At 41.1% G+C, this 26,998-nt stretch overlaps 10 protein-coding genes across 10 annotated transcripts; 5 read left to right on the top strand and 5 right to left on the bottom strand.

The window, feature by feature from the left end:
- Window positions 1-242: 242 nt before the first annotated feature.
- I206_107776 (uncharacterized protein) lies at window positions 243-1,051 on the bottom strand (the record flags this gene model as incomplete). The annotated part of the gene is made up of 5 exons (XM_019157820.1): window positions 243-465; window positions 554-684; window positions 746-796; window positions 885-961; window positions 1,030-1,051. The coding sequence occupies 5 exons, from the start codon at window positions 1,049-1,051 to the stop codon at window positions 243-245; spliced, it is 504 nt and encodes a 167-aa protein (XP_019009460.1).
- A 462-nt stretch (window positions 1,052-1,513) lies between these two features.
- On the top strand, window positions 1,514-2,393 carry I206_107777 (uncharacterized protein; the record flags this gene model as incomplete). Its single annotated transcript, XM_019157821.1, has 5 exons — window positions 1,514-1,558; window positions 1,635-1,743; window positions 1,819-2,167; window positions 2,250-2,300; window positions 2,363-2,393. 5 exons carry the CDS (start codon window positions 1,514-1,516, stop codon window positions 2,391-2,393), a joined length of 585 nt encoding a protein of 194 aa, XP_019009461.1.
- A 496-nt stretch (window positions 2,394-2,889) lies between these two features.
- I206_107778 (uncharacterized protein) lies at window positions 2,890-3,717 on the top strand (the record flags this gene model as incomplete). Its single annotated transcript, XM_070203594.1, has 6 exons — window positions 2,890-2,947; window positions 3,081-3,126; window positions 3,193-3,222; window positions 3,288-3,402; window positions 3,456-3,542; window positions 3,607-3,717. 6 exons carry the CDS (start codon window positions 2,890-2,892, stop codon window positions 3,715-3,717), a joined length of 447 nt encoding a protein of 148 aa, XP_070059695.1.
- Window positions 3,718-4,065: 348 nt separating this feature from the next.
- On the top strand, window positions 4,066-6,205 carry I206_107779 (uncharacterized protein; the record flags this gene model as incomplete). Its single annotated transcript, XM_019157823.1, has 8 exons — window positions 4,066-4,229; window positions 4,304-4,606; window positions 4,696-4,767; window positions 4,823-5,120; window positions 5,180-5,257; window positions 5,322-5,477; window positions 5,540-5,776; window positions 5,864-6,205. 8 exons carry the CDS (start codon window positions 4,066-4,068, stop codon window positions 6,203-6,205), a joined length of 1,650 nt encoding a protein of 549 aa, XP_019009463.1.
- A 306-nt stretch (window positions 6,206-6,511) lies between these two features.
- Window positions 6,512-9,120, bottom strand: I206_107780 (uncharacterized protein; the record flags this gene model as incomplete). Its single annotated transcript, XM_019157824.2, has 3 exons — window positions 6,512-7,468; window positions 7,524-7,692; window positions 7,757-9,120. 3 exons carry the CDS (start codon window positions 9,118-9,120, stop codon window positions 6,512-6,514), a joined length of 2,490 nt encoding a protein of 829 aa, XP_019009464.2.
- Window positions 9,121-11,024: 1,904 nt separating this feature from the next.
- Window positions 11,025-12,684, bottom strand: I206_107781 (uncharacterized protein; the record flags this gene model as incomplete). The annotated part of the gene is made up of 10 exons (XM_070203595.1): window positions 11,025-11,183; window positions 11,249-11,350; window positions 11,413-11,512; window positions 11,578-11,640; window positions 11,711-11,886; window positions 11,952-12,098; window positions 12,163-12,283; window positions 12,354-12,391; window positions 12,450-12,549; window positions 12,608-12,684. The coding sequence occupies 10 exons, from the start codon at window positions 12,682-12,684 to the stop codon at window positions 11,025-11,027; spliced, it is 1,083 nt and encodes a 360-aa protein (XP_070059696.1).
- A 1,607-nt stretch (window positions 12,685-14,291) lies between these two features.
- I206_107782 (uncharacterized protein) lies at window positions 14,292-15,034 on the bottom strand (the record flags this gene model as incomplete). The annotated part of the gene is made up of 2 exons (XM_019157826.1): window positions 14,292-14,770; window positions 14,842-15,034. The coding sequence occupies 2 exons, from the start codon at window positions 15,032-15,034 to the stop codon at window positions 14,292-14,294; spliced, it is 672 nt and encodes a 223-aa protein (XP_019009466.1).
- Window positions 15,035-15,390: 356 nt separating this feature from the next.
- Window positions 15,391-16,802, top strand: I206_107783 (uncharacterized protein; the record flags this gene model as incomplete). Its single annotated transcript, XM_019157827.2, has 6 exons — window positions 15,391-15,532; window positions 15,635-15,717; window positions 15,818-15,999; window positions 16,071-16,472; window positions 16,562-16,690; window positions 16,784-16,802. The coding sequence occupies 6 exons, from the start codon at window positions 15,391-15,393 to the stop codon at window positions 16,800-16,802; spliced, it is 957 nt and encodes a 318-aa protein (XP_019009467.2).
- Window positions 16,803-19,143: 2,341 nt separating this feature from the next.
- Window positions 19,144-21,236, top strand: I206_107784 (uncharacterized protein; the record flags this gene model as incomplete). Its single annotated transcript, XM_019157828.1, has 2 exons — window positions 19,144-19,329; window positions 19,392-21,236. The coding sequence occupies 2 exons, from the start codon at window positions 19,144-19,146 to the stop codon at window positions 21,234-21,236; spliced, it is 2,031 nt and encodes a 676-aa protein (XP_019009468.1).
- A 1,251-nt stretch (window positions 21,237-22,487) lies between these two features.
- Window positions 22,488-26,192, bottom strand: I206_107785 (uncharacterized protein; the record flags this gene model as incomplete). Its single annotated transcript, XM_019157829.1, has 9 exons — window positions 22,488-22,570; window positions 22,677-22,830; window positions 22,889-23,010; window positions 23,080-23,949; window positions 24,003-25,000; window positions 25,067-25,265; window positions 25,321-25,543; window positions 25,600-25,737; window positions 26,046-26,192. The coding sequence occupies 9 exons, from the start codon at window positions 26,190-26,192 to the stop codon at window positions 22,488-22,490; spliced, it is 2,934 nt and encodes a 977-aa protein (XP_019009469.1).
- Window positions 26,193-26,998: the final 806 nt, after the last annotated feature.

Raw genomic sequence — 26,998 nt, forward strand, 5'->3', positions numbered from 1 at the left:
ATTGCTAAAGCGTATATGTATATAACAGCCAAAAAATCGGACAGGAAAAAGAATTTGTCTTTGTACTTTTATTGTTGGAATGGTAATGATAGTGAAATACGATGGATGAATCGATTCCATCTGTTGTACAGATAAGCATATGCATACAACTTGTGATTCCTTCTCTTCATACAAACTCAATTGATTACTCAGTGACTTTACAAAAATCCCAAGTTTCATTTGACCTTAAGATAGATGCAGTATCATCGCTTGGATTCCATTTCTTCCAATTGTGATACCAGCTCATCCATTGGATCTAAACTTGCACCTTGTTTCGTACTTCCACTATTATCATTACCATTTGTAGGTAAGATGTCAAACATCGATGGTTGCGATTGAGCAGAAGGTGGTTTAGGTGAATTTGATGAGGGAAGAAGAACGGATGATGGGTTATAACCTGGAGCTATCTTTCTCAAAGCATCTTTCCTAAAAGTCAAATGTCATATATTAGCGATAAAAATCTCAGCCATTTTAGTAAGAAAAATTGTAAAAAGGAATTCTTTTTCGAATTTACTCTTTTTGCTCTTCCTCTACTTCCCTTTGATGCAGTATCTCGGCATTTCTTGCTCGTCTTTGTGAAATAGCTTCTGAAGGAGATGGTTGTATTGATAAAACGTGTTCTTCAAGGGTGAAGGGGTATACAAACTGATGATAGATAACGTGAGTTCTTGATCAGCTTTAGTTGACTAATTTGAATTGAACTTACATATGCGGTTATATCTTCAGGTAAAGGATGTATATCATTTGGCATCTCGATCTATTACATCACAATGAAGTTAATTATTTTAAGCGGGAACGGTAGCCAAGCAGCACAGGTAGTCAGACTAGTATCGGAAACCACTGACAGGTTTAGGCAGCCATAATGAAGGTGATTTAATCAGTGGTACTGTAGCTGCAGCTGCATATTGCGATGATATCGGTCCTAGCGCATCCAAAGAATAAGTCAATCTCTGTACTGTAAGCCATGGACGAAGACAAGTCGTGTCTCACCGATATCCGCTGCAGTCACCATTATGTAGACTTCCCAAACCTGACTTCTCGAACTGATTTGATAGCTGGGTTCTTTCGTATCTATGCGAGGTGAATCACTATGCCAACACTACAATGCCTGAGAAGCGTTATGCATTTACTTCATATCGCTCATGATGGTTCTCCGGTCTCGGTTGTTCCCAGGCACATAATCAGCGGAATCAAATTGCAGGGGCAAAGAAAGGACATTTGTTTATGTGGTTTCAGCTGATCAAATACCAGCAACAAATGATGTTATACAAATCATTGCATGTTGCCAGAATATATAGGAGTCACCAAATTCCAACTACATCTCACTCCCACTCCCAGGCCATCGTCCTCTGTCGCTGTGGTCTATTTTTGCTCACCTTACGACAAACGAGACATGTCGTCTCTCATATAGCACAGACCACCGCTGGATCGGCTTCCGCAGTACCCTTGAAATTGTCAGGCCATTCAATCAATCATGGGTGGTGTCTCATCCGCCCTCGATCCAGCGAGAGGAAGAGGTGTGAGTCATTTTGAGCTAGCTATATATCCCAGTACGTTGAGATAAAAAGCTGACTAGTCGATATTGGATCTTTTAGGTCATATCTGTTCCAGATGGATATACTACCCCTTCTTTCCCATCTCTTTACATCCCGACACTACATGACACGCTTGATCAAAGAGGAGTATTCTTGTACGAAGCTGAAGGTGAGTATGATGATCGGCTGCCATTTGTATCTGATACCTCAAATCATTTCAGCAAATTGACAAAAGTTATTTTAGCGATATGGCATTTCACATTTTACTGGACTTTTCTTTTACTAGGAGCATTATTCTTGATCTGCTCAATACTCGCATCATTCACAATATTCATTAACATCTTCAAATATCGTGCCAATCCACCTGATCGGCAACCTGCGTCATCGGCCAACAAATATGAAAATTTTACCAAATTTGGTCGGGGAAAGGAAAAGGAAAGGATAGAACGAAGGAAAAAGCCACCATTATGGCCTATTTTCATATTACCTTTAATATCAGTTATCATAGCCTCAGCAATCAGTTTGATTTCGGGTACTGTAGTCGGGTTTGCTTTAGCTGCTATATATTCAGCAGGTGGTTTTAGCATGTCTACGTAAGTCTACCGAGATATCTATACTGTCTCAGTCTGATCTCGATGTAGTTGACTGATGATGACTGATCAACCTCATGTACAGATGGGTACCATTCTTATGGGCATTAATACAAGTTCTCGTTCTTATAATATCGTGCGTATTCTTGTCATTGTTGTATGGTCCGAGCGTAGCTGATTTGATGCCGATGATTATAGGAGTTACTCTACACTCACTTCTATTTTGTAATCATCGCTTTACTCGTGTTCCATTTGCTTGTATTAATCTGGTTGTAATCAGTATCATTACGCTTAGTGCCAATCATGCACCAAGGTCTTCTTGGATATGCGATATAACCCCTTGTCGTCAAAAAGCACGAATGGGCGACATAAAATTGGTCGCTAAGGAACAATAAGACCGATTAATAGTGCTACATAGCTTACACCGACTACAGATCATAGATTACTAACGTCTCTTGGCAATCTCATAGGGACACCCGCTACTGCAGAAAAACCGAGAGCATCACAATGCATACAGGTGGTATAAAATAAGTCAAGCCTTGTCAACTCTTCTAGCTTGCCCATCTCGATCTCTGGGTTTTTTGCCCCCATTATTCTCTCTTTCATTCGTTTATTCTTTGAGAAACTGCTGGTCAGTTCACCTTGAGAGTTTTTCAATTACGCTTTGTGTTTCACTGTATTTCTTATTTATTCTGCTTTTCCTCTTATAAGAACGTTGAACGAAGATGGGTAAATTGATCTGGCATCAATGGGGAAGGTTATTAGCAATAACTTCGGGGGTTTGTGAGTTAGTTCTATTCTTGTATGTCAGATACTAAGGCATACCTTTTAACTCAACTATGTGCTAAGATATGGTATGGGGTAAGCACTTCGAGTGTATTAAGACAGACTTTGACTTGATGATTCGTCGGAATAGCTTCGTTATGGGCTTTCTTGTATAGAAAGTTTTTCTGGGATATGATGTGAGCTTTCTGAAAATTTGCTAGATCAATGATCATCAGAAAGAGCTAATTAAGCATTTTATATAGAGGCGGTACACTAGGTCCAACCGGTTTGATGTATGGTTTCCCTATTTACACACTGAGATCTTTGATAAAAGGTATGAGTTGACAGGGAGATTTAGACCAGGTCAAAATACTCAACCTCTAGTCAATCTAGTAGTAAATATACCTCTTTTTCAGTCATTTACATTAGTACTTGGTTTGTTCACCCTTGTATTGGAATTACCCTTACCACATGTAAGGCTTTCTCGGTAAAATTTACACTTCAACTCATCATATTTGACATATAGATCGAAGGAACAGCAATTCACCGATCAATAATTTTAAGGGTTGTGTTGTACTTTATAACTGGATTCATCGGTATTATGGTGTATCAGGTAAATTGTGAAATCACTACCACCGACGGCAACATCGGTTTTTGGCTTACGATGATGAATTTAGACTGTCGACTGTGCTATCTACTACATTATCACATCCGGTGTGTATGCTGTAGCCATGTCGAAAGGGGAATTAATATCTTTTGAACCTGGAAGAATGACGGACGAGATCTAGGTTAGAGCTGCATTGCGCATACGAGATGTCTCTTTATGTTTCTCTTCATCATGAAGATAATGAGCAGTACTGCTTGATAGCAAAACGATCTGGAAGTTCTCGTACAGATTGATAGACAATTATAGTAAATTCATGTATGGAAATAAAAATACTTCTTCGCGCAGACAGACCTCTAGGGGTTTGGGATCCAGGAGTTGCGGAGGCTCCGCTTGCAATCGGTTCACGTTTTCGTATTTTTTACGCTGCTATGTTGTCTGTTTTCTTCGATAATTTTTCTCGACAATATATATATATATCAAATTGTACCCACCGAACGCCTCAGCGAATATCTGAAATCGGAGCAACACGATGAGCTCTCACGCTTCAGGTTCTGACAAACCACTGGAAGCTTTCGTTTCTTTTCCATCACCTTATACTCAATCACTTCTTATTCAAGCTTTAATTTCATGTATACCTTCACTTAAATTATCTTTAATACCTCCTTCAGAAGGTGATCCTCCAGCATTACAATGGTTAGACGTTTTCTTACAGAATTATCATATTCGTTGAGGTACATTTATGCTGATTTCAATGTTTGGGAAAATAGGGCAGATTATGATTTATTATCATTTGATAAACCTCATTCCAATCCTTCTAAATATTTAATATCATCTTACATTTATAGAAAAGCTTTGATAAGAAAACATCAATTAAATTCAACTATACAAGCTTATTTAGCTAAATGTGATCATAGAAAAATCAAAAGTGTTTTAGCAGAAGGTGGTATCCCGAAAGGATGGAATGTTGAATTACAATTTCTTGATGAGTTGGACGAGTTATTAATGGATGATCTTTATGAGCTTAATGATGGAATGAGGAAGAATGAAGACTTGCCTGTAGAGGATAGAAGGTGAGGAGTGCATATCCTAAATCTTTAAAACACAATTCGAGGTCTACAATTATGAAGTAAATTACTGAATTTCAATTTGTTTCAATTAGTTGGTATATCTTAAAACCTGGTTTTGCCGATAGAGCACAAGGTATACGGATGTTTTCTACCGAAACTGAACTGTAAGTCTTAGTTTTGTTAATCGTGAAATCCAGCTAAGTGTATATGTGAGACCAGACGAGCAATATTTGAAGAATTCGAACCGCCTTCATCAGATGAGGAAGAATACGAAAGCGATGATAGCAAAGAAGGAAATGAGCAATATCTAGAGAATGAAAATGAAGACCAACCGAAAGATGTGGATAGCATGATTGATATGCTTGCTAAAAAAGCGGTTGAAATGGGTTTTGATGGTGAAAATGAAGATTCCAGGGATTTCGAAGGGGTTAATGATGATGATGAAGATGATAAACAAGAGGAAGATGAGGATGGAACCGGAGTCATGACTTCTCAATTAAGGCATTTTGTCATACAGGTGATTTTGAAAAACCATTGAATAAGAGGTAAGATCTGCTGAACATCTTTATGGCGTAGGAATATATGCCAAACCCAGTGTTGTTTGATATTGCTCAACAATCAAATACACCTTCGCCTTTCCTGGAAGGATACAAAGTGAGTTGTTCGTTTTGGTTTGGTCCTGTTCAGGAATTTTACTGAAAAGATGGTCGTCGTTCAGTTCCATCTACGAGCCTACGTTCTTCTCACTTCAGCTTATACTGTACATCTCTCAAAAACGATGCTTGCTCTCTTTTCAGGATCACCCTACGCTCCACCAAGATCATCTGACGGTGAACTAGATTTACGACCGCATCTTACAAATACTTGTTTACAGGTCATTGAATTCATTCGTATATAACATAAGGGAGTGAGCTCATTTATTTACCTGAAATTTAGACCGATTCATTTGGAGCACCTGCACCGCCAGAAGAACTAGTAAAACTGTTTTGGGAATTAGAAGGTCTCAACGCTCTTTCATCAACTAAAGATGGTAAATATGAAAATAGAGGAAAAATTACCAAAGAATGGTTAAATGAAGTTTTCCAAAAATCAGGAGAAGTTATAAATGAAACTATAAAAGCTGGAGCAGAATGTGGTAGTTTTGGATTACAATTTATGCCTAATGCTTTCGAAGTGAGAGTCTCTAAAAAATTCTTTCCTCAATTACTCGTCAAATAAAGGGAAAGAAAAAACTGATTAATTTGATTTGAATTGGATTAGATATTTGGAGTTGATCTTATATTATCTTTCCCTCCTTCTTCTTCTTCTTCTTTTGAACCGAATTCAAATTGTTTAAAAAATGAATTATTGATAATTCCAAAAATAACTTTATTAGAATTTAATGCTTCACCTGATTTTCATCAATCTGGTTTAAGATTAAAGAAAGATTTATTAGAAATGTTTAAAGGAGTGATTAAGATATCCATTATTCCTTTCTTTGATTTAACAATTGAAGATGTTGAGAAAGATTTAATAGAAGACAAAAATTGGAAAGAAGTTGGCGATGAAAAATGGGGATGGACTTTAATAGGTAAAGGTGAAATTAGAGGATCAAATTGGTAAGAAGTAATGGGATTGCTTCTAGGCATAATGAATCACAATTGTATAGTGATGAGACATTCGGTTTGCTTGGAAGTTGAGGACTATAACGACACAGTCACTTCAAATCACCCGTACATGCGTTCACATTTGGTGTAAATGTTCGTTATCGTTGCATGGTACTATACAAACAATTATACAAAGACAATATCATGTCGATGTCATATGCAATATGAATCGTAAAAAGATCGATTCTCGATCTGTTAATCACATCGTTCGATGACTAAACAAATGACACCAATGTCGTGGCAATATGATTGCTACAAAGCTCTAATTTCCATTCGAACCTCTGAGTATTCTCCGCGCTCCTCTGATTCCACCATTCAAACCTCTTTGCCCCGTTCTAATAACTGTCCTACCAATACTAAAGAGATCGAACATTCGAGGCGTGGGTGTGAAATGACTAAGACTTTGAGAAAGGGGTGACATAGGCGGCAACGATCTATTGGCCGATCCATCCAAATCCAGACGAATTATATTGGATATTTGTGTGTGTACGAATGGCCTCGATTGACGTTCGGCCAGTTCATAAGATGATCGAGGTGTAGTAGAATTACTTGAACTTGAAATCGGGCTATTCATCTGTTGAGTTTGATCGCTTTGACTATTTTCGTTGTTGTTTCTTCGTTTGAGTATGACAGGAAGTAGAGTCAGTGCGGAGAGAAAAACCAATTTGGAGATGAGTACAGGATCTCTGAGTAGACTCGTCAAATTTTCCCCTCCCAGTCCATCTGCACTTGTTGTAGCTAAAGCGTCGGTGGGAATCTTCAATCTTGAGAGGATGTGACCGACAGAAGCTGTAACGTATGACCATGATGCACTTCCAGCTGCGGTTGTTAACCAGAATACTTTCCAATCTACTCCGACAACTCCACAAGCGACATTCATACCTGACCAAGGAACGAATCCCATCGCTCTCATGATCAGCAACCTTCTCCATACAGTGGATTTCTCGGTAGGTCCGCCGATAGCAGGTTGAGAGGGATCGGATGAAGCTTGAATTGGGGTGATTGTCTCTCCGACAATGGGATGCGATGTGGCTGGTGCAGGAACAGAATCTGGAACCAGAGCCGCTTGGACAAGAGCTAATGGCTTAGGGAATAGAACGGCAATGAGAGGTGCTAAAGGTCTTGATAGCATGTATGCGCCAAGTGAGCCGGTAGCAGTGATGATGGTCAACAAGCCTAAAGCGGGCATCGGATCCAGAAGGGAACCAACAAGGATATTCTGAGCATTTCCGTCAGCCGTCAATGCTGGAGCTTATAAGCGATAGCCCACTTACCAAGATGACAGCTCCGGGAACACTCCAAGCATGTTTCCAACAACCTACAAAGGTCAATACCCCAATCGTATGCCACCAGCCAGCGTCACTTGAAGCCATATACGACCTGATCTCGGCAGATAACAGCTGAAGATCTGTCGTCGATTGCGGAACACGTTTGAGCGTAGTACTGAAAATAAAGATCAGTTTTTTTCATTATTCTCTGTCAAACAGCGAAGCTAAGCTGTACTTACATTGGAATCGATTTGATCAACCATAAGACCAGTCCAGCGGTAACGAAAAAAGTCATGACCAGTATCCCGACCGTCCAACCCAATTCTTTTAGTACTTCTGTGGTCTTGCCACCCCTATATCCAGCTAATATATTGGTCAACCACCCTCGAGAATTACCCTCGGATTCGTCTTGATCTCGTGGGCGGAATACCTTCTTCAGCTTGTTGCGTCTTGAGTTATCTCGGGACAATGATTTGGAAGACAAGGCGGGAGTAGGCAATGTTGCGGGGTAGTAGCCATTCTGACTGAGAGCCGCTTGGAACTGCGAAGGCTCGTCATCTTCTGCAGGAGGGGTTGGGGGTAACACAAAATAGTCGCTTGAACTTGCTCCGTCATCACTCGAAGGGTTGGGATTATCCCAGATTCCCCAAAACTTTCCAGCTGGTCTTGCGGACTGTCCACTTCCTCTATCAACATCCTCGTCCGAGCCGATCAAGCCTTTCTCAGAATCCTCATCCGATCCCCTTCTACGCCCAGTGGTCAAGCGCCTCTGCTTTTTGGGTTTCACCCAGCTGAGCAATGAGTCTCCAACTTCATAAGCTGACCGTATGAACGCAGATGAAGATGTAGATGCGGACGAGGAAGCAGTCGGTAGTATAGGTGGACAATTAGTTGACTCTTGATCAGATGGCGGTGGTGATAATGGCACTCCTGGCCAACCTTGGTGCGAAGAATGAGATAATTCAGGGACTTGATGTAATGATGACACGCTCATAGAAGCGGATGGGAAAGTATATGTCGAGTTCTCGGTGAGGTTTTGAGTCTGCGGAACGACAATGCTGGTGCTTGTTGATCTTGCTCTTGATTCCGCATGAGCTCTATCCTTGCCCTTTCCGTTACCACTTCCACCATTGCCCGTAAGCTCCAGGTAAATCGAATCCGTCATTCCGTTGACGCCTTCATCTTCCCTAGAATTATACCTCCTCGACACGGTTGGTACAGACGTTTTTCTTTTGATGACATTGGGGCCTAAGATAGGACTGGAGGGAATAGAAGAGGGAGTAGGTAATGAATCGGTTGATCTGACTTGGGGTGTATAATAAGATTGAGTTCGCTTGGCTGGTGTACCAAGGGTGGGTCTTGAGCCTGAAACGGATTTTGAAGCTCTTCTGTTTCCAGTCTTGGGTGCCTGCAAGAGAGCGGAGGCAGGTGATAACCTCGAGGGTCCAGCTTCTGCCTCCAGGCTTTTAGACAGTTGAGCGACCACATCTGATGGGTTAGCTGTTGATCCACCATGCGACGATGACGGTTGAGCTAGACCGGCATACTCAGAGGAATTCTCGCGAGACATGACTGGTGGTAACGGTGGCGTGTAACTAGACATGGTTGATGTCCTCGAACGGAGTTTTTTCGGTCGGACGGGCGTTGTATATGGCGATATTGAGGAGGAAGAGGTACGTGATCCAGAGGCGATGGGCAGCGTGGAAGAGCGTACTTGAGGGGAATCATGCCAAGATCTGCGATTGTAATTTATGCAAATCAAGGCAAATTCAAAATTGGAGGAATGTTTCAGTTCCAGACAATAAAATCACGGTTGTTTCGCAATTACGAACCAGACGAAACAGTATACGACGAGATGATGATCACGGTGAGTGTTAAGAGAGTTATGTCGTTTTAGAAGGGGCGAAACAACGATTTTGGCGGGGAATGTTGAGCGGTGAGCAGTTGTATTGTATTGCATGAAAAGGATCAGACCCAAAAATGCCGGCAATAACGATGTAAATCGAAATACCAATAAGATAAGGTGGACATGCAGGATAACGCCAGCGAGAGAGGTGTTGTATGATTCCGTTTTCAGACGAAGGGGTATTCCGAGTCGAGGTTTTGTCGTGGTAGGAATAAGGGATAATCGAAGGTACGGATGAAGCATAAATGAGGTTGGAGAGGAGGGGAAGCAAGTAAAAGGCGAACAAGCAATCAGTGAGCTTCTTCCTCTCGTTTTTGGAAAATGGCCGGACCTTCGAAAAGACAGATCGATGAATCACATAAAGCCAATGGGATGAAATCAAAAGTTCAGAGAATATTTGGTCGCAAGGATGAAACACAACACAGACCATCGACAAAAGAATGATATTGCAAGGATAACGCTAAACCTCCGATCCGATCTCATATCTTGCTTCTCCTTGATTACCATATGACAACGCAGAGATACTAGTGACGCACTGTGGCCAGAAGGAGGTATGAAACTCACGATGAATTTGGATCTTCCAGTAATGTAGTTGGGATCTGCAAAGGTGAACTCGACCTTTTCCTACCAATTGAACCTAAGAAACCTACTTCCTCATGTCGTATGCTCGAAGTAGAATTAGGCATCTTGAAGAAATCACTCGAAATCTTGCTTGGGGTTATAGCCGAACGCCTCCTTGTAATTCAGAATCTAATTATTATGGAATATCGGCCGGCGAAGCTACGAATGCTTGATGAATATGTTAACGTTGTTATTGCTGATTAACCGCGTAGGCTTGTTAATTATAAGGTACAGTAATGTTTCGACCTTCGGTGATATATATTTTTCGATCTTTTCCTACACCGAATCTACTTTCTTCTGTCATGTACAACAATCAATGGGAGAGGTATATCAGCGTAGTGGCAAAGATGCTGAATTCTTAGACATTACGGTCAGAGCATGCATCTGGACTATCTCTGAACAAAATAAATCTTTCATCCCCAGCTACTTACAAAATACCCAAAACGGCAATTAAACCGAAGCGAGTCCCCGTCAAAACGCTCACAAAAACGTCTAGTGATTTTAACCTTCGGCCCCCGATTAAGCTAATATTCATCGCATCATGTACAGCAGATGATGAACAGAAATTCTACCTGGACCTGATCGCCATACTGAGCGACTTGATCTCCACTCATGGTAGTCGCAAAACCAGCATCATGCTTCGCCTTTGTTTTAGAACAATGGGCTTCAGCATGTACAGCACTGATGACTGCATTGACAATTACTGTCAAATACCTAAACGTCATTCATGACTGCCATTTCCGTAAAGTATGCCGTGATTTTCATCCAACCGTAGCAGTTGAGGACAGAATGAATTGCTTCCAACATTATGGCTTGGATAACATGCATGCCTTGCCATGTGATGGGACTCAAAGAATGTACAAAGAGCGAAACTCAAGTCCCTTGAGGTGAACATTACATGTATCTACAAATACGTAAAATAAGTTGTGCGATGATTGATACGAAATGCTCGCAGAAAGGTGTACCATGACTAAAGTCACTCATTTCAACTTTACTTCGAATTCCAATGGAGTACTCAAAGCACCACATTCAGCTAAGCCTATAGCTTCGGAATCTCCATCTTCAGAAGGAGGTATGACTTTGATATCGGAAAAAGATCGATTGGCCGTGTCAACCGGTGGAGTTACAGGACCGTCTGACTATGAAATCGATAAATTCAAATATCAGCAAAAACCTTCCGCCTTGGTGATTTAAGCGAACTTACACAAATATAAGTCTCTGTTTCAACTTTGATTCCACCATTACTTTGCATTTTCTCTGCAGTTCGTGAACTCAAGCTGGAAGATCCGAATGATCCTGTTCCGCCCTATCAATGGAAATGATCTTTTCATCAGCGGTCGATCTTACCAAAAGACAGAATAGATTTACCGAAGCGTAAACGTAGCTTCTTTGTCTATCTCTTCGTATATCTTGCCTACTATTTAAGATCGCTAAACATCCTACTAGATAAACTTTTGGATGAATGATCCTAAATGATCGGAGAAAACATGTCAATCGACACTTGTTTCGTTATATTCCAATTGCAGAACTCACGCAATGAATTGTACAATACTTGACATTGAATTTGCCGCAAATTGTAAGAAGAACAGAAGTGCGCTGGGGACATCATATATACCGGATTAGCTAAGAAGATAATGCTCAGAAGTCAATTTCGTACTGGACTTACACTATTGTCGGAGGAATTTGAGCTTCAAGTGAAACTCGCATTAATTTCTTTACTAATCGATCGGTATGTTCTAAACCTGATCTAGAATGATACAATCCATACATTATAGATGAAGTGATAATGAGATCCGCTGAAATACATGCTCCTGGCCAAAGATAAAAGAAAAGATTCGCTTTCTGCTTGTCAAAAACGTAATCAGCGAACGTTGAAAAATTTGGTATTTTAGGTTGAAAAAACTTACAGTCTCGAAATCATTCATTGTCCTTGTATGAACAGTGAAAGCATATCCGACAGAACCAGTCACAGATAAACAAAGACAAATGCCAATGGATATAAGGATTAAATAATTTCTCTTATTTATTCGCCAAGCTCTTTCCGCGTAAAATGCCTGTAATTATAATCAGCTAATCAGTCATTAACTAATTTTGAGTCTGTTGTGTGTTGTAACTCACTTGAATGCTAATTTTGGTCAATGGATCTATTATGCCATACCATGCAATCCAATCACATTTTAAAAATTGAGAATAGGATCCATAAGAATACGAAAACATATGTAATGTCGTTGCCCAAGTGCTTGTTGAATCAATTTCCTGTCAATCAATCTGCATACACAGAATATTTGTATGGGAAATCAGAAACTTACAAAATTGTACCGATGATACCACCAATTGAAGCGAGGTACTATACTTTATCGTCAACCCCAGATCAATCGGAATAAGCAACCCAACGAAAGACATACAATTAAGAAGCGTACATGAGTAGCTTCCTTTTTAGAATGAGTCCACCATCTACAAAATGAGTTGATTGATATTCCTAATAATAATGCATCGACACCCATACTATTCTCACTCAATGTAAGCCAACGCTAACTATTTCTATCTTGAAAAGAACACTTACCCAAGAAGAAGAGGTGACAAGTGAGACCCAAGATTTCCAGTCACTTGTTCTCTTGCAGTTTCCTCAATCGATGACATCTTTGGTCAAAAACCTTATCCTACTCTTTACAGATCTAATCACTAGATGAGTTGAAAGAGGTGCTTGTTTTTGGGTTTGTGAGTCAAAGGGAAAAAAAGATCGAAGGCTTCACCTAACCTAGAATCACGATATATGATATATGTGTGATGTGCACGGGTGACGATGAGATTTTTTTGTCTTCAGCTTCACTTGGATAAGTGCTGGTATCAATTTGGTAAGAATGTGTAAAGTAAGACTTCCGAAGAGCGATTCGATTGAATTGAATTGAGTTTCATAAGAGTAGATGAAATTTTCAATTGTGAATCAATGAGCACTTATTGGTAAAATAACTAGTGATTCATTCATCATCTGATATACAATAGCATAAATCGTGTATTCGAGCGTTATGCAGAAAATGCGGAAGCTGAATCGGTGAGAAAAAAGAGGTTTCATCTTGATTCCCTTGAGATCTAAAATGGTTAGTTACCTTGGAACTAACTGGGCCTTTTTGATGAAACCTACGATGAATAAAAGGCACAAATTTTAATTTCAATCAAAATGTGGGCGTCTGTAGATGGTTTGACGAAAAGAAAAGAACAACGAAAAAGCAAGGCACTAGAATAGTTTTAAACCCGTTCGAAAAAAATGACGAATTGGGGATTACCGATACCAGATCTTGTCAAAAGAAATCTTAAACTTTAAATTTAATCTTTGATCCCTTTTTAGGGGCTGATTCTCTTATTCCCCCTTTTGATTGGAATTTTTGCGTTTTCCATCAAGTTTCTATATGGCTTGTAGCTGAAACATCCTTTCAAAAGTAACAGTACCTGTTTGTATCACCATGAATCGAGTCATTGATCGCGTTGATTGCACCAAGCCACAAGAAGGGTATGTTCTACTGGGAAATAGTGAACACATTAGTAAGTATAGAATCAATACGAGACTCCTAAAGGATTTTTCATCTTTGGCAGACAATTGTTCAAGGATACACGGTGTAACTCCGAAACGTCATAATCATGCCCCGATGGGAAGGTCTCAAAAAGTTAAGATTGAGATGAAGGGTCTTTTACCGTAAATTAGGATGAGCGAAATATCCTTGATTACGCACTGGAATCTTGAAATTCAATAAGAATTCTCCGAATTGAACAATCTAGGTTCAAGACTCCGATAGAGTAGAGTTTACTCTACGGGTAAAGCTAGCCAAGAAAAATGGATGTCTGCAATTGCGTTAAAAATGAACGGTCGATAAACTCAGTGGCTTTTCATCGTACTTCGGTCCTTCGCTTACCCCTACAAGATACAGTAACTTCTTCTATCGGGTCACCGTTGCGGCATCCCCACTCTCAGCTACACAATAATAACCATCTTACCTTGTAAGACAACTTTCGTGCCTAACAACTCAGTCAATGGGTGGGGTTTGAGAGTGTGATTGTATATTATGTGAACCTATAGATATCGGTGAATATCGACAGTGCAGATTCTTCAACTAGAAATTGTGGTGTTCAATCGCACAGAAGCAAACTTGAAAGTTGACTTCATTTTGTGTTAACATCCATAACATACTCGTAGCATTCATCGCAAAGGTCATACTAATTCGTTAAAACAAGATACAATCGTAACATCACCTTCAAGCTAAAAGATCCGTCCTCAATACCCACTTATCACCTTTCAAAATTTCATCTCCTTCATGTTTTAAACATCCACCATTTTTCATTCCATGCCAATGTAAAAGTAATCTACCAGCTTTAGGTTCAACAGTTATTTTTTCTTCTTCTTCTTCTTCTCCTTTTTTAGATTCTTTTGATTTATTTTTTCTGGAATCTCTTTTATTTTTAGATGAAGTATAAAAAGAAGTTCCACCACCTTTTAAATTATTACTTAAATAAATTAAAATTGTCCAACAACTTAATCTATTTGAATTTAAATCTAAAGTAGGTGAATCATAATGACATTTAAAATAAGTTTTAATAGGATAATGATAAATTCTTATATTTGGTGATAATAAAGGAATCTTTGATTCATATTCAGGAGATAATTGATTTAAATAAGGTAAAAGTAATTCAAGTAATTTATTTGCTATTTCTGGTGAATCTATAAAACCTCTACCTGAAATTTCAATTTCAAAAATTCAGTATTTACCAGATTCTAAATTGATTAAAGATTAAAAATCAACTCACGAGCTGTTCTTTCAGCTTCTCCTTTTCCTGGTGGCTTAGGGTTTTCCATTTTTACATTTTCTGTCCATTTCAGAATAGCTTTCAATTCTGTAGGTGAAAAGAAATCATCTATAACGTATATTTGAGATTGTAAAATAGGGTTCAGTGTCAAATTTGGTTTTACTGTGATTTCTGGGAAACGTCCAGCTGTCATGATCCCGGTCCTGCAATCGAGCAGAATTCTGCTCGGTTCAAAATCGAAAGATCCGGAAAGCAGTGTTCAACTTCTCTTTCGACTTAGTCGATGAACATTCATAATGAAGATCATGATATTTAGTTTCATCCCATTTGGAAGAGAACGATTGATGCATATGCAATCAATTTTGAACTTTAATGATATATGCAAAGTGGAGGAGCGGAAGCAAATTGTTTAAACCAGAATTGACGTCAATTCAAAAAACAACAAAAAGTCGGCTTTCAATGATATTCAACTTTGTAAATTGTCATTTGATTTGACCATATTTGTTCTTTCTACTGCCAAACACACACACACACACTAGTGCTTGAAGAATGTCCTCTTCCAGTGTCGTTTCCAAGAAGCTCAAGTTCAAGGGTGACAAAGTCAAGAAGAAGAAGAGATCTCATAATCATTCGGGAGGTGGAGGTGGTGAAGAAGACGAACTAGCTGCTTTGGCTGCAGCGGACCCCAGAGGTGCGCCTGAATCTCCACAGTCTCTCTGGCTGCATGGATCTGTCAAAGGAGACAAATAGATTCTACTCACCGGACTCAAGCTGATTGTCCTTTTGACTATAGGCTGGGTATTTCCAGAGCACCCGATGGAAATCAATGGTCCTGCTTTCATCCTATTACCGACTGAACCTCTGACATGTCTAGCTGTAAGTTCAAAATACATTGAAGGAATACATTGTCTTGCATAGAAAGGCCATGTGATAGGTGCACAGAATTGTCGAGCTGACTACCCTCACTTATTTACAGTGGGATCCCAACAGACAACGAGTTTATGCTGCTCCTGTGGATATACCACAAGTACCTGAGGGAATGGATGAATTGAGTCAAGCGGAGATACTGCAAACTATAGAACCTAGCGATATCAACCATGTATGGGTTACTTCCAGATTGTCAGGTAGTGAAGATGTCATAAGTTTAAGAACCAGCACGTAGGTGTACTATCTGCTTAAGGTATTGACAGAACTTTTATGATTAGCTGATATTTAACCTGTTGATGCAGGGGTACATTCTTGACAGCAACTCCATCCGGTACATTGACAGCCTCAACCCCATCTCGAGGTCCGTTAGAAGCTTTTATACCTCAGACATCCCATTCTGAATCTTCATCTTCATCTTCCGGATCAAGCGGATTCCCAGGATGGGTAATTCAAACTCAACATAATTCCAAATACCTATCAGCATCACCTCCTACAGGATTATCAATTGGCAAATTAAAAGCTGAATTAAGGATAGATGTTGATACTCCGGGAGAAGATGAATTAGTTAGAATTAAATGTCAAAGGGAATTCGTTTATAAAGCCAAATTAGCTTTAGCTCAAGGGAAAGACGGTAGTTCTACTAAGAAACGTTTGTTGGACGGTGGACCTGATGAAGGGTCTATTGATGATGAATTGAAGAGAAAGTAAGTCTTATTGACTTCATGGTATCTACCAAGATCCACTAGTAGAAAGGCTATTGCTGAAGGCTGATGATGGATTTTTTGATAAACAGTAAAGAATCGCAAACCTGGGGTGGAGGACGAACGATCGTATCCGAAAAGGATAGGCGAGAGCTCAAAAAAGCTAGAAAGGACGGCAAATTGGGTGAAGCCATGTTAGATAGACGGGCAGCTTTGAAGAGGTAAGTCGACAGGAGCCTTTCTGTCTATGATAATTCAGCTGTCAATCTACGAGTGTCGGGCTGACTGGTTGTGGACTATCTTCCTCTTCGCAGTGATCGATATGCCAAGTGATTGTATAATTAAGCATGTAAGCCTGTTTTTCGACCGACAATCGACGTACTACGGTCAATTGGAGCCGCATCTCCTCATTTCGGTGGACGCTTTCTATCTGCGTCATTCCGGACATAAATAGCATTTCAGGTTATACACCTATGCTTTCGTGAAAATCTCAACATCGAATTCTCACAGATATCGCTGTAGTGTAACGTAGCCCATATATTCTAAGTTACAGCATGCCTAAATGGCAACCACATAGCCAAACATTGCATAAATGCAAGCACGTAAGCGACAACAGCCTGTTTGCCGATCAGTTCTAATTGAAGTAACGCAACGTGATGATCGACCCATATCCAGAAAACATGGGGAATCCATTTTCGGTTGAACAATGAATCGTTGAACTCCCACTTGCTTCCCCGCCAACAGCCTATCCGGTCCGATGTTGAATAATATTCCTCTAGACATGCTTAATGAGAGCGGGGTTAGTATCTACCGTAGGGATAAAGTGGATGCTCCACAGCAGCGCGTTACTGTTTTCCGCTCCAGCATAAACCCACTCGTTCAAGTGAATAGACACAAGTCCGTTTATTTCCGACCATCATTCCTATTCTTTCCGTCTTGAATTAGGCTAGTTTGACCGGAATTACGCCGAACAATTGATCGGAACGTTAAAACATATCATCGGCCCGGAGTGATCGGGTATTTTCCAAGAGTATGGAGCCGCATTTTTAGTTGATGTGAGATGGTATCATTAGTTGGTTTCCCTTAGGCAAGTCTCTCTTTATTTGCTGTCGATCATTTCTTATATTGGGAATTCAGTTTTGATTTGTTCCCATTTCGGATCATATATTGCTATATGGAGAACTCAAGCTTTTTCATTTAATTTTAAATCAAACCAGGTGATCATGACTTTTATATATTCCATTTTTTATAGTCGGTCCGTATCTCCCGCTCTAACTTTCGTTAATTGACGGTTATTAAATCTCGATGATGATATTGCCCCATCTTATTGATGCAGCATGTATGTAACAAAGGAATATGACGATGTATGTTCAAACTTCTAGTCCGGTTGTCATATACACATTTTTATCATATAATTCTCTGGATTGATACAAACAGTCTACCGGCGGTATAAGCTTGCATCGCATCGCGTAGTTCAACAAAGAGCCCAGAATCATCCAATAATAGAGAAGAAAGGAAAAATTCAAACGCCACCATATACACGAATACGCCTTTTCCCAGTTCTGGACTTGTTCTTTTTGAAAAGATTTTACGGTAAAAATTGTAATCCGAAAATACCGATGATAGGTTGTACCGCTGTTTGGCGCGTTATAGTACAAGGGAAAAATCATAACCCGTCATATGTGATTCGTTAAAATCATTTATTATTAGGTTTTAACACCTGCGATATATCGTACAGCTGTAGTGATAGTGCACCGGAATAACTCAAATCAAATAACGAACAAAAGAAAAAAGACAAGAAAATTTAACCCATTCACATCACTCAATAACGCGAATTAATCCTTTCTCATCATCCTTAACATCTCTTACCAATTGATTTAAAGAAAGAAAAAGCAAATCAAAAGATTTTGAAGCTTCAAAAAAGGATACAAATTAGTGGAACACCTGTAAACAAATATAAACCGGTTGTTTCTTTTCATTATTTCATTTGAAATCAAACGTATCAAGTTTCTCTTGTGAAACTTTCTCTTACTTCCTTTGTGATACCTATTTCGAGTTCGACCTTGTAACCGAATCAATTATCAAGTTTCATACTTTAAGATCTAAATAGGAACGTCTCAACCTCAATCATCAAGTTGATGCTTTTTCGCCGTAAATCATCTAGGTACGAAAAGGTTTTAGCACTTTGCGTGAAGAAGACATATCGGTGTGGGAATCAGAAAGTCTCATCATTATAATTTTAGTAAAACCTGATCAATTAGGGTACAAGCCCTGTTCTACTTTTAAGACTGTAACTGGAATCAAAGATTATTCTTCATGGACCGAATATAGTAGCAACTGGTGAGTTTTCAAATTTTTCAACTTATTCATCCCCACCCATTCAATCAATAATCCCTTAAGATTCAACAACGGGCCAAATGTATCCATTCACTGGATTGGGTGTTCATCTCAGATACACTGGATGTGATCTGAAAAGCCTGGGACACACGCGCATTAATTCTGATCCACACGGATCAGATCAAACACAACGTGTGGGAGATTAACCGCTGACAAGGATGGTGGTCATACTGTACAGCGTTTTGATCTCGTCCATCATTCATCATTTATACGTCATTCACCACTTTACCTCACAATATAATCACAATATAACTCGCAAAACTCGCCACTATTCATCATGGATCCATTACTGCTCGCTCACCCACCCACAACATTCTCCCAAATGTCTGGTGTGACAAACGATGAAATGCCTTTCGATTCGTACTGCATCGTCTGTGATAGGCTGATAGTACCTCCAAAAGAGGTGGAACCGGTTGAAGCCCCAAAAACAGTGAAGAAAAAGTTGGGAGGTGGAACCATCAGAGTGAGTTATCTTTACTGCTTCAAGGTCGCAAGGCGTTGCCGCTAATCCTGATCATCGATTAGGTGAAAAACCCAGATGGTACGACTACTACACGTTCAGCAAACGGTCAAAAAGTAACTCGACCAGGCTTGAAACGGAACCCCAATTCAGCAGCTCGATTGGCAGCATTAAATTCATCTTCTAAGATGCAACCGTTGACGCGGTCGAAAACAAATGACTCTGTCACCTCACCAACGACAGAATCACCACCTAACAAATCGGTAGAAGACCTCACATCCCCTCAATCCCATAAAGTCGTTACTCCTCGGATTAATACATCATTACCGCCATTCAGATCCTCAATATACTGCTCGAAGGACTGTATGAATCAAGATGCCGGAAAATCTTCCGCCGCATACGCAAACATCGCTCGAACATTATCATATGACTTCTCGCAAGCCTTCCCACTAGACACGCCAGGTGTACAAGTTCAAGATCATTCTAGAAGTCCTTACGGTCCTCCTTCACCGCTTTTCGTCAGCGGATCAGACACCGAATCTTCCGCTGCATCGGCTGCTGGAGGATTAATGGATAACTCGGGACCAGCATGCTCAGCACCGAAGTTCATGGAATACTTTAGATTATCCAAAGAAGGACCCGATGAAGCTTGGAATTCCATTCAACGTCAACGGCGATCGTCAATGCAACCTTCTTCTCAGCGACCTCCCCAATCGACTGGCCTCGGTCAAAGTCATAATCAGGCCCACCCCTCAAATGATTCTTTATCCAGTTTATGGAATGGAGATTCAGATTATATCTCTGCTCGATCTATCTCGTACTCTGGTAAAATGCGAGCTATGACACCTTTCCAAATGCCTGAACGAGAGAACGGCGCAGGTAGAAGATCCGTATCGATTTCTTCAACTACCGAGCCAACAGCACCTATTCCCGCCAGAGTACCTCTTCGAAGATCAGACTTGAGTCAAAGTTCATTGGCAGCTTCACCATCTTCCGTTCAAGGTGTTCCTATTCCTCCAGAATTTGGATCTGCCCCGTCTCATACGTTAGATCTACTCCAATCATATGCCCACGCTTTCCCTGTACGAAGCCCATCCGGTCTATCTACTAGTGTCCAAAGAGGATTCGTTTTCCCAGGATCAACCGCTATGTCGCCCAATCCATCCGAATCCAGGCGAGCGTCTATGACTATGTCCCGACCTGTTTCAGGGACCATTCGAGCTAAATCTAGAAATGAAGCCACATGGGATTCGTTCGGTAAAGAAGTAGTCGATGAGAAGAATTATAAATCTTATTGCAAGAAACATGGTCAATGTCCCTCATCATATACTTCTCCTGAGCACAACGCCATTCCGATGTCTGTTCCCGCCGATTTTAGAGGTAGATCAACAGTAGAGTACACTTGTTCGGGAGCACATGATAATACACCTAAACAAAGTTTAGAAAGAGGAGTAGGTGGATGGAAAATAAAATATTTCCAACCTTCTTCAACTCTTTTAGATAGAAGTGGAACTATTAAAAAAGACAAAGAACGATCTAGTTCAAGATCAACTTCTTCAAGTTCATCTAGATCTCGAGGTGGTATGGCTATCCCAAATTCTACTTTATCTACCTCTGCAGCATCAACAGCAACTTCTCGAACACCTTTAACATCTCGCATGCCTCCTCCTGCTTCTTTACCTCATAGATCATCTAATACCTTCTCATCCACATCATCAGGTGGGATGGTACCTGATATCTCAGGATTGAAAATTGAAGCTGGAGGATGTGGTATAGAATTAAACAGCGTACCTAAATCTGGATTTAATTGGGAATCATCCGAAAAGAAAGGAATGAAAACTTATGAAATTCCAGATGCACCCAAATTCAAACTTGACAGAAATAAAGCAGGATTATTTTATTTCCAATAAAAAAAAAACAAATTGATTTTTCACATGCAATTCATATAATTCAATATCAAACCAAACAATACCCGCAATTGTAATACACAAGCATACCTCCAATACCAAATAGCATTTAGCATAGGGTTGTAATTAAGTAATAAAAGCATTTTTTTTTTTTTTGGTTTGTAGTTTTTCCATATAATTTGTATGACAGATTGTAAATAGAAGAGAGGATGTGAGATATATGATGAAATTATTGTATTTTACCCATTGATATTGGGTTACCATGCATAATGTAAGAAGCGATAAATTGTTGCAAAGTTGCTTTTCAACATTAGCATTCAACCTTATTCAGCTAACTCAACTTGTTGTTGTCAATTCGATAACCACTATGGGGTACAATATGATGAGAGTGCCCCCTAATCGGGTGAGTAGGACAAGATCGCATGCATCAAATACGACCATACATGCGATTATCTGACCTTTCGATACTGTATGGTATGTTTAAAGACGACATATGTGAAGATGAAGGAGAACAAGAAATACAACGAACTAAAATATATTGAACATAGGAATTGAGCACATAAAATTTGATCCGAATTCTGAATTTCTTTGTGACTAGAATGAATGGGAAAGAGGACCGAATTATGAGAGAGGAGTGTGATCGATAAGTAACTGATAACAACATACAATGTGAATGGATGATCTATTGACAGAAGAGAAAGGAATATATGAAATATCAGACTATTGTGTTCTATGATGATGGAATATGTTGAGTAATGTCCGGCAGAGCTGTCACCGCGGGGCCTGGAATCTGCAATGATGTCGGTATCTGAACAGTTGGAGAGGTGTTTGAATTGTTCCTTTGAACGGTTTGAGCGGAGATAGGGTAGGTATGGGAAGAGTGGATGGTGAAAGAAGTGATGGTGGTTTGAAATGGCGTTGCTGAAAGATTGAAGACCAAAGTGAAGGATCGAAAGTTTTACAGGAATAAACATCATTTGCACGGACGGCTAAGCATTGAATTGGATTAACCGCTTTGATGGGTGCCGATCAGTCGACAGAGACACTGCGAAGTCGGGAAAAACCTATGTTGCTGCGTATATAACATATATGCGCAGGATGATTTGTCGCAAACCCTCTGCCCGGTAGTAATTGTTGGTCTTTGTGTGGAGGCGATGCTATGATGCGGCAAATAACCATTGACGGTGTGGAAGCTACTTCGAGTCGAACTTGAAGGGCAAATTGTCCTTATGCTTGGATGGAGAGAAGCTAAAGCTATGTTTGACGCGAATTGGTGTTTCCAGAATCTGCAAGCTTTCTCCTGAGGGCTTCAAGTCTAGTTCGGATGGGCATAAGCACTACAAAAAGCCACGAAGTAACGTTAGCATTATGAGCAAGTATTATTCATCAATAGAAATTACAGCGGTGGCTGAGCGAATATGAGAGCCAGAAGATGCAACTCACACTTTTCGTAAGTAGCTTTATCATCTTCTCTAAGTTTCCCATTCTCATAAACCCCTTCATCAAGTAAAACCTGTAAGAGCCAAAGGGAAGTTTCGTATCCTTGCTCAGCGGTGATCAAATCTCCTTGAAGTTCAGCGACAGCAGCTTGCCGAGACTACAGAAACATCTCAGATATCAATTGATGTAAGCCGGAAGATTCGAGCTCGACTCACCATATCTCTAGCTTTATCGTGAATGAGCCAATCGGGAAATAACATGTTATCCCCAGAGCGGGATTTCGCCCATTCCGCCTTTTCGTAGATCTCGTTGAACCTCGAACGGAGCCACTGTCCCACTGCGATCGCAAGCATACATCAGTAATGTTTTGGCACTGGCCGATGAGGCCGTTGCATAGGTAACTTACTCTCATTGAGCTCGGGACTGGCTTCCCTCTCATCTTTGTCCCTCCAATACCTCTTGATCTTATCCATGGCGAGAACAATATATTTCAATGATCTCATATAAAGGACAACAGCATCATTCGCAGCGGCTTCTTGTTGACGTAGGATCCAAACTTCGGAGTTCATTGAGCCCGAAGAAGACTTCCTTTGATTACTGGCCGATGCCGAGGCTTGAGAACTGAATGGTGGTGTCGTACCGGTGAGACTCGAAGGCGCGCCAGTAGTTGAACCTATAGGCGTAGAACTCCTGGCCGTATTTGCGATTTGAGCTTGAGCAACCAATCTCTCATCGGCCAATTCGAACAAAACGAATGCTTTCCTAGCTATATCCTCTACTGATCTCAACAATTCGTCTTCAGCAGGGTCAATATCGCTTGTTCGAAGGATTGTTGGCCGTCTCTTAGTCGTTGCCCGGGCGATAGCAGTGGCAGCGGTATTCGCGGAATTGCCGATCATCCTCAAGGCTGTATGGGTGATCGCTCGAGCGAGAGCACCGGTCTGGAGGGATGTCGGGGAGACCCCAAAGCGGGTAGCTGCATCTTGTCCATAACTAGGTTGATTGGATGGCGGAAACATATTGAGTGATTGAGGAATCGATGGTGGTCTGGTTAAACCCGGACTTGAGCTTTGGCGTGCACCGGCAGGAATCGAGAAAGGGGGAGTTGTGCCCAAGGCGAATGGAGGCGAATACGATATAGGTACAACCGCTTGATCCTGAGGCTTGGGTCGGGGGCTGATGGGTTTAAAAGCTGAGACGGGTCGAGTAACAACGCTGGCTCTGGAACTGCGCCTTCGTAACATTGTTGCAGGCTTCTTAGAGGCTTGATCAATTTCTACACCAAGATGTCAGCGGTGAGGTCTGTTCAACCACCTCGACACGACTCACCGTCAGCTAGCGCGTTGATTTCGACATTCTGCTTCTCCACTACTACATAGTCGGTGCCAACAACTGACTCGCTACTGTCAAGAGCGCTTTCCTCTTTGGCATCATGCTTCATAGTCATTGGCGGGGTCGCGGCTAAAGGTGATCCTTCGCTGATACCCCTGGTTACGGCTCGACGTTCTGCAGTTGATGGACCACTGTATGGGGGCGTAAGAGGCCCAGCTTCTTCAAGACTACCTTGTTCCTTGTCTCTTGTGGATACTCTGCGTTGAGCGGCGGTCATGATCGGTCGTGGGTTCGCCCGAACTGTAGTCGTGGATGGAGATGCGACCACAAGTTCTTCTGCTGCCAGCGCAGTGTCACTGACATAGTATTTTGGTTCGGATCGACGAATCGGTGGCTGTCGAGTAGGTTGAGGAGGTGAGGGAGCAGGTGTTTGGGGCGCACGAGACGATTCTTGTCTTGTAGGTCGAGGGGCCGGCTGAGGGTTGAGAGCGACGTCCACTGACAGGGGTTGTGGAGTTCTTCTCACAAGGCTGAGTCTTTCCTTTGATCGCTCAACACTGGCAACCATATCCTTGATGCGAGTATGACTGTTCTCCAGCTGAGCTGAACTATCCGTAGACGCCTCAAGACTTGTAGTGGGTTCTTCTTCAGTACTTTCGGAAAGGTGAAGGTCCCAAACCGAGGAGCCGAAGAATTCTTCGAAACCTATACGATCTGCAGGTTTCCGTTTCAGAAGAGCACGTATCAAAGCCTTGATGTCGGGCGAAACAGGTATCGGAGGCGGAGACGAATCTTTTCTTTCTGCTGGTGGAGTTTCATCAGGAAACTTGATACGGTCTTCACCACGTTCAATGCGTTTGAGCAGTTCGACATGATTGTTTGCTCGGAACGGCGGTCGACCGACAGACATTTCGAATAGCACTGCTCCAACAGACCAAAGATCGGCGGTCGCATCATACTTTTCGTATCGCAGGATCTCTGGTGCCATATATAGTCTGACATAGACATGTCAGCACTGCAATTCGTTGTATCACGTAATCTCGAGTGTCAAAACAACTTACGGAGAGCCACACAATGTCTCGGCCATGGCAGCAGCTGGTAGTATTCTGGCAAAGCCGAAATCTGCGACCTTGAGAACAGGAATCCCATATGGATGACCTTCTGCTACTTCGGCATCAGTTGCAGGTTGCATTAGAAGATTCTGCGGTTTGATGTCTCGGTGCATTAGATCCTGAGCTCGAAGGAATTTGATCGCTTGAGCTAAGAGGTTGCGTCAGTACTGAGTCTTCATAGGGGATGTCATTGGTCTTCTTACCAAGTTGTCCGAGAAATGACCTGGTGACTTGCTCATCCAGTCCACCGGACGAAGGATGAGGCCAGAAGATCTTTCCATCATCCTTCCTTTCGAGTTTAGCCATACTGGATCCTGGTCTAGGGATGAAATCGAGAGTGTCTAGTCGACCTCGATTCTTGATATATATCGAGAGATCGGATCCAGAACAGAATTCCATGACTAAGTAGATATGGGTATCGTTTTTCTGTCCGACAAGGTCAGATTGGGAAGCATATGACATAGAGAGGTGGTTTGACTTACAAAACAGTCCTCTAAAGCCACTATATTACGATGATGTATCACTTTGAGGATATTGATCTCACTTTCCAGATTCTCCAGTAGCTTTGTGGTTAGCTTTTGTCTAGAGACAGCTTTAATAGCTATCGGAACTTTGGTCTTCTGCTCGTGATATGACATCGGTCAGGTGACATAACAAGAGGAAAGCAGCACATTACGGTGTGAGAGTGAGCGAAGAGGTCGAAATTGAAACAAGGTGAAAAAGTTATGGTATTACATCGTCGTCGTTAATTTTGGGTTGATTGCCAGTCAAATGACGTATGGCATGGAAGGAGCGGTAGATTTATCGTTAGCTCTATACTTTAAGATTTGAGACTAATCCGACATGCAGGAAAAGTCTCATGTTCTTGCATACAAGAGAAGCTGAAAAGTTTGGCAAGCGGATATATAAGATGAGGAAGAGGACTTACCGATCTATAACCCTTGTAGACTGTCGCAAAACTACCTCTACCAATTTCGTTGCCTACTACATAATTGCCTATACGTTCCTTGTGAGCTCTATGCCCACCGGTACTACTGCCTTCCCCTCTTGTATTTTGCGCGTTAGAGTCTGGCATTTTGCGTGGATCTAAATATCTATCCGAGGAGGGAAGGAGCTGTTATATACTTAATGGAGCAAAGAAGTCTGTCAATGAAAAACGAAAGGGATGGGAAAGAGTTGATTTGTGAGAGTATAGTCGACCTTACGGATATGAGTGGGGATCGATTAAGTGGAGGTAGTTGATTGTATAAGAGGAAGATAAATCCAGGCTGGTCTTAACGCTTGGACTTCAGCAGAATCCCATAAAAGTCCCGACTAAGGGTGAATGTTGAGAATGCAGGGTAGCAAGGTGATGATGGTTGATTGTGTTGAAAAGGATATTTGTTATGACGGCCTAAAAGACCTCACTATCATATTTACGTATAATTCTTTAAACCTTCCTGCGATACCACAACACAAACGATTTACTATCTATAGAGTTATTTCCTACAAGCCCTTGAGTAACGGCTGAGCAATGGTAAATTGGAAATGCAAGATAAGTTGATTGTAAGGCTGATTCACCTATTGAGTGATGTAAGAAGATAAGATTGTGAATAGGCTAGTCCGTGTTGTCGGTATATATATATACGTCCGAAGTATTGGTTGGTGATATAAAGGAGCAATGTTAGATGATCGCGTGGACTGTCGGATTCTTGAGGTATATGCTAAATTGAGGATGAAAAGGTGAAAGGTAATGATAACGTGTGTTGAAAGGTTGGTGTTAATTAGTTTGCTTGATAAGGCGATGATCTGTTGATGCGAGTGGCGGATTCCGTGTTCGACTGACTACTGTGCTTTTCGAGTGATTGGCGGTCCAGCAAATTGTCACTGACTCACTGCAGA

The sequence above is a fragment of the Kwoniella pini genome, chromosome 11 (assembly GCF_000512605.2).
Source record: "Kwoniella pini CBS 10737 chromosome 11, complete sequence".
NCBI classification, from domain to species: Eukaryota; Fungi; Basidiomycota; class Tremellomycetes; order Tremellales; family Cryptococcaceae; genus Kwoniella; species Kwoniella pini.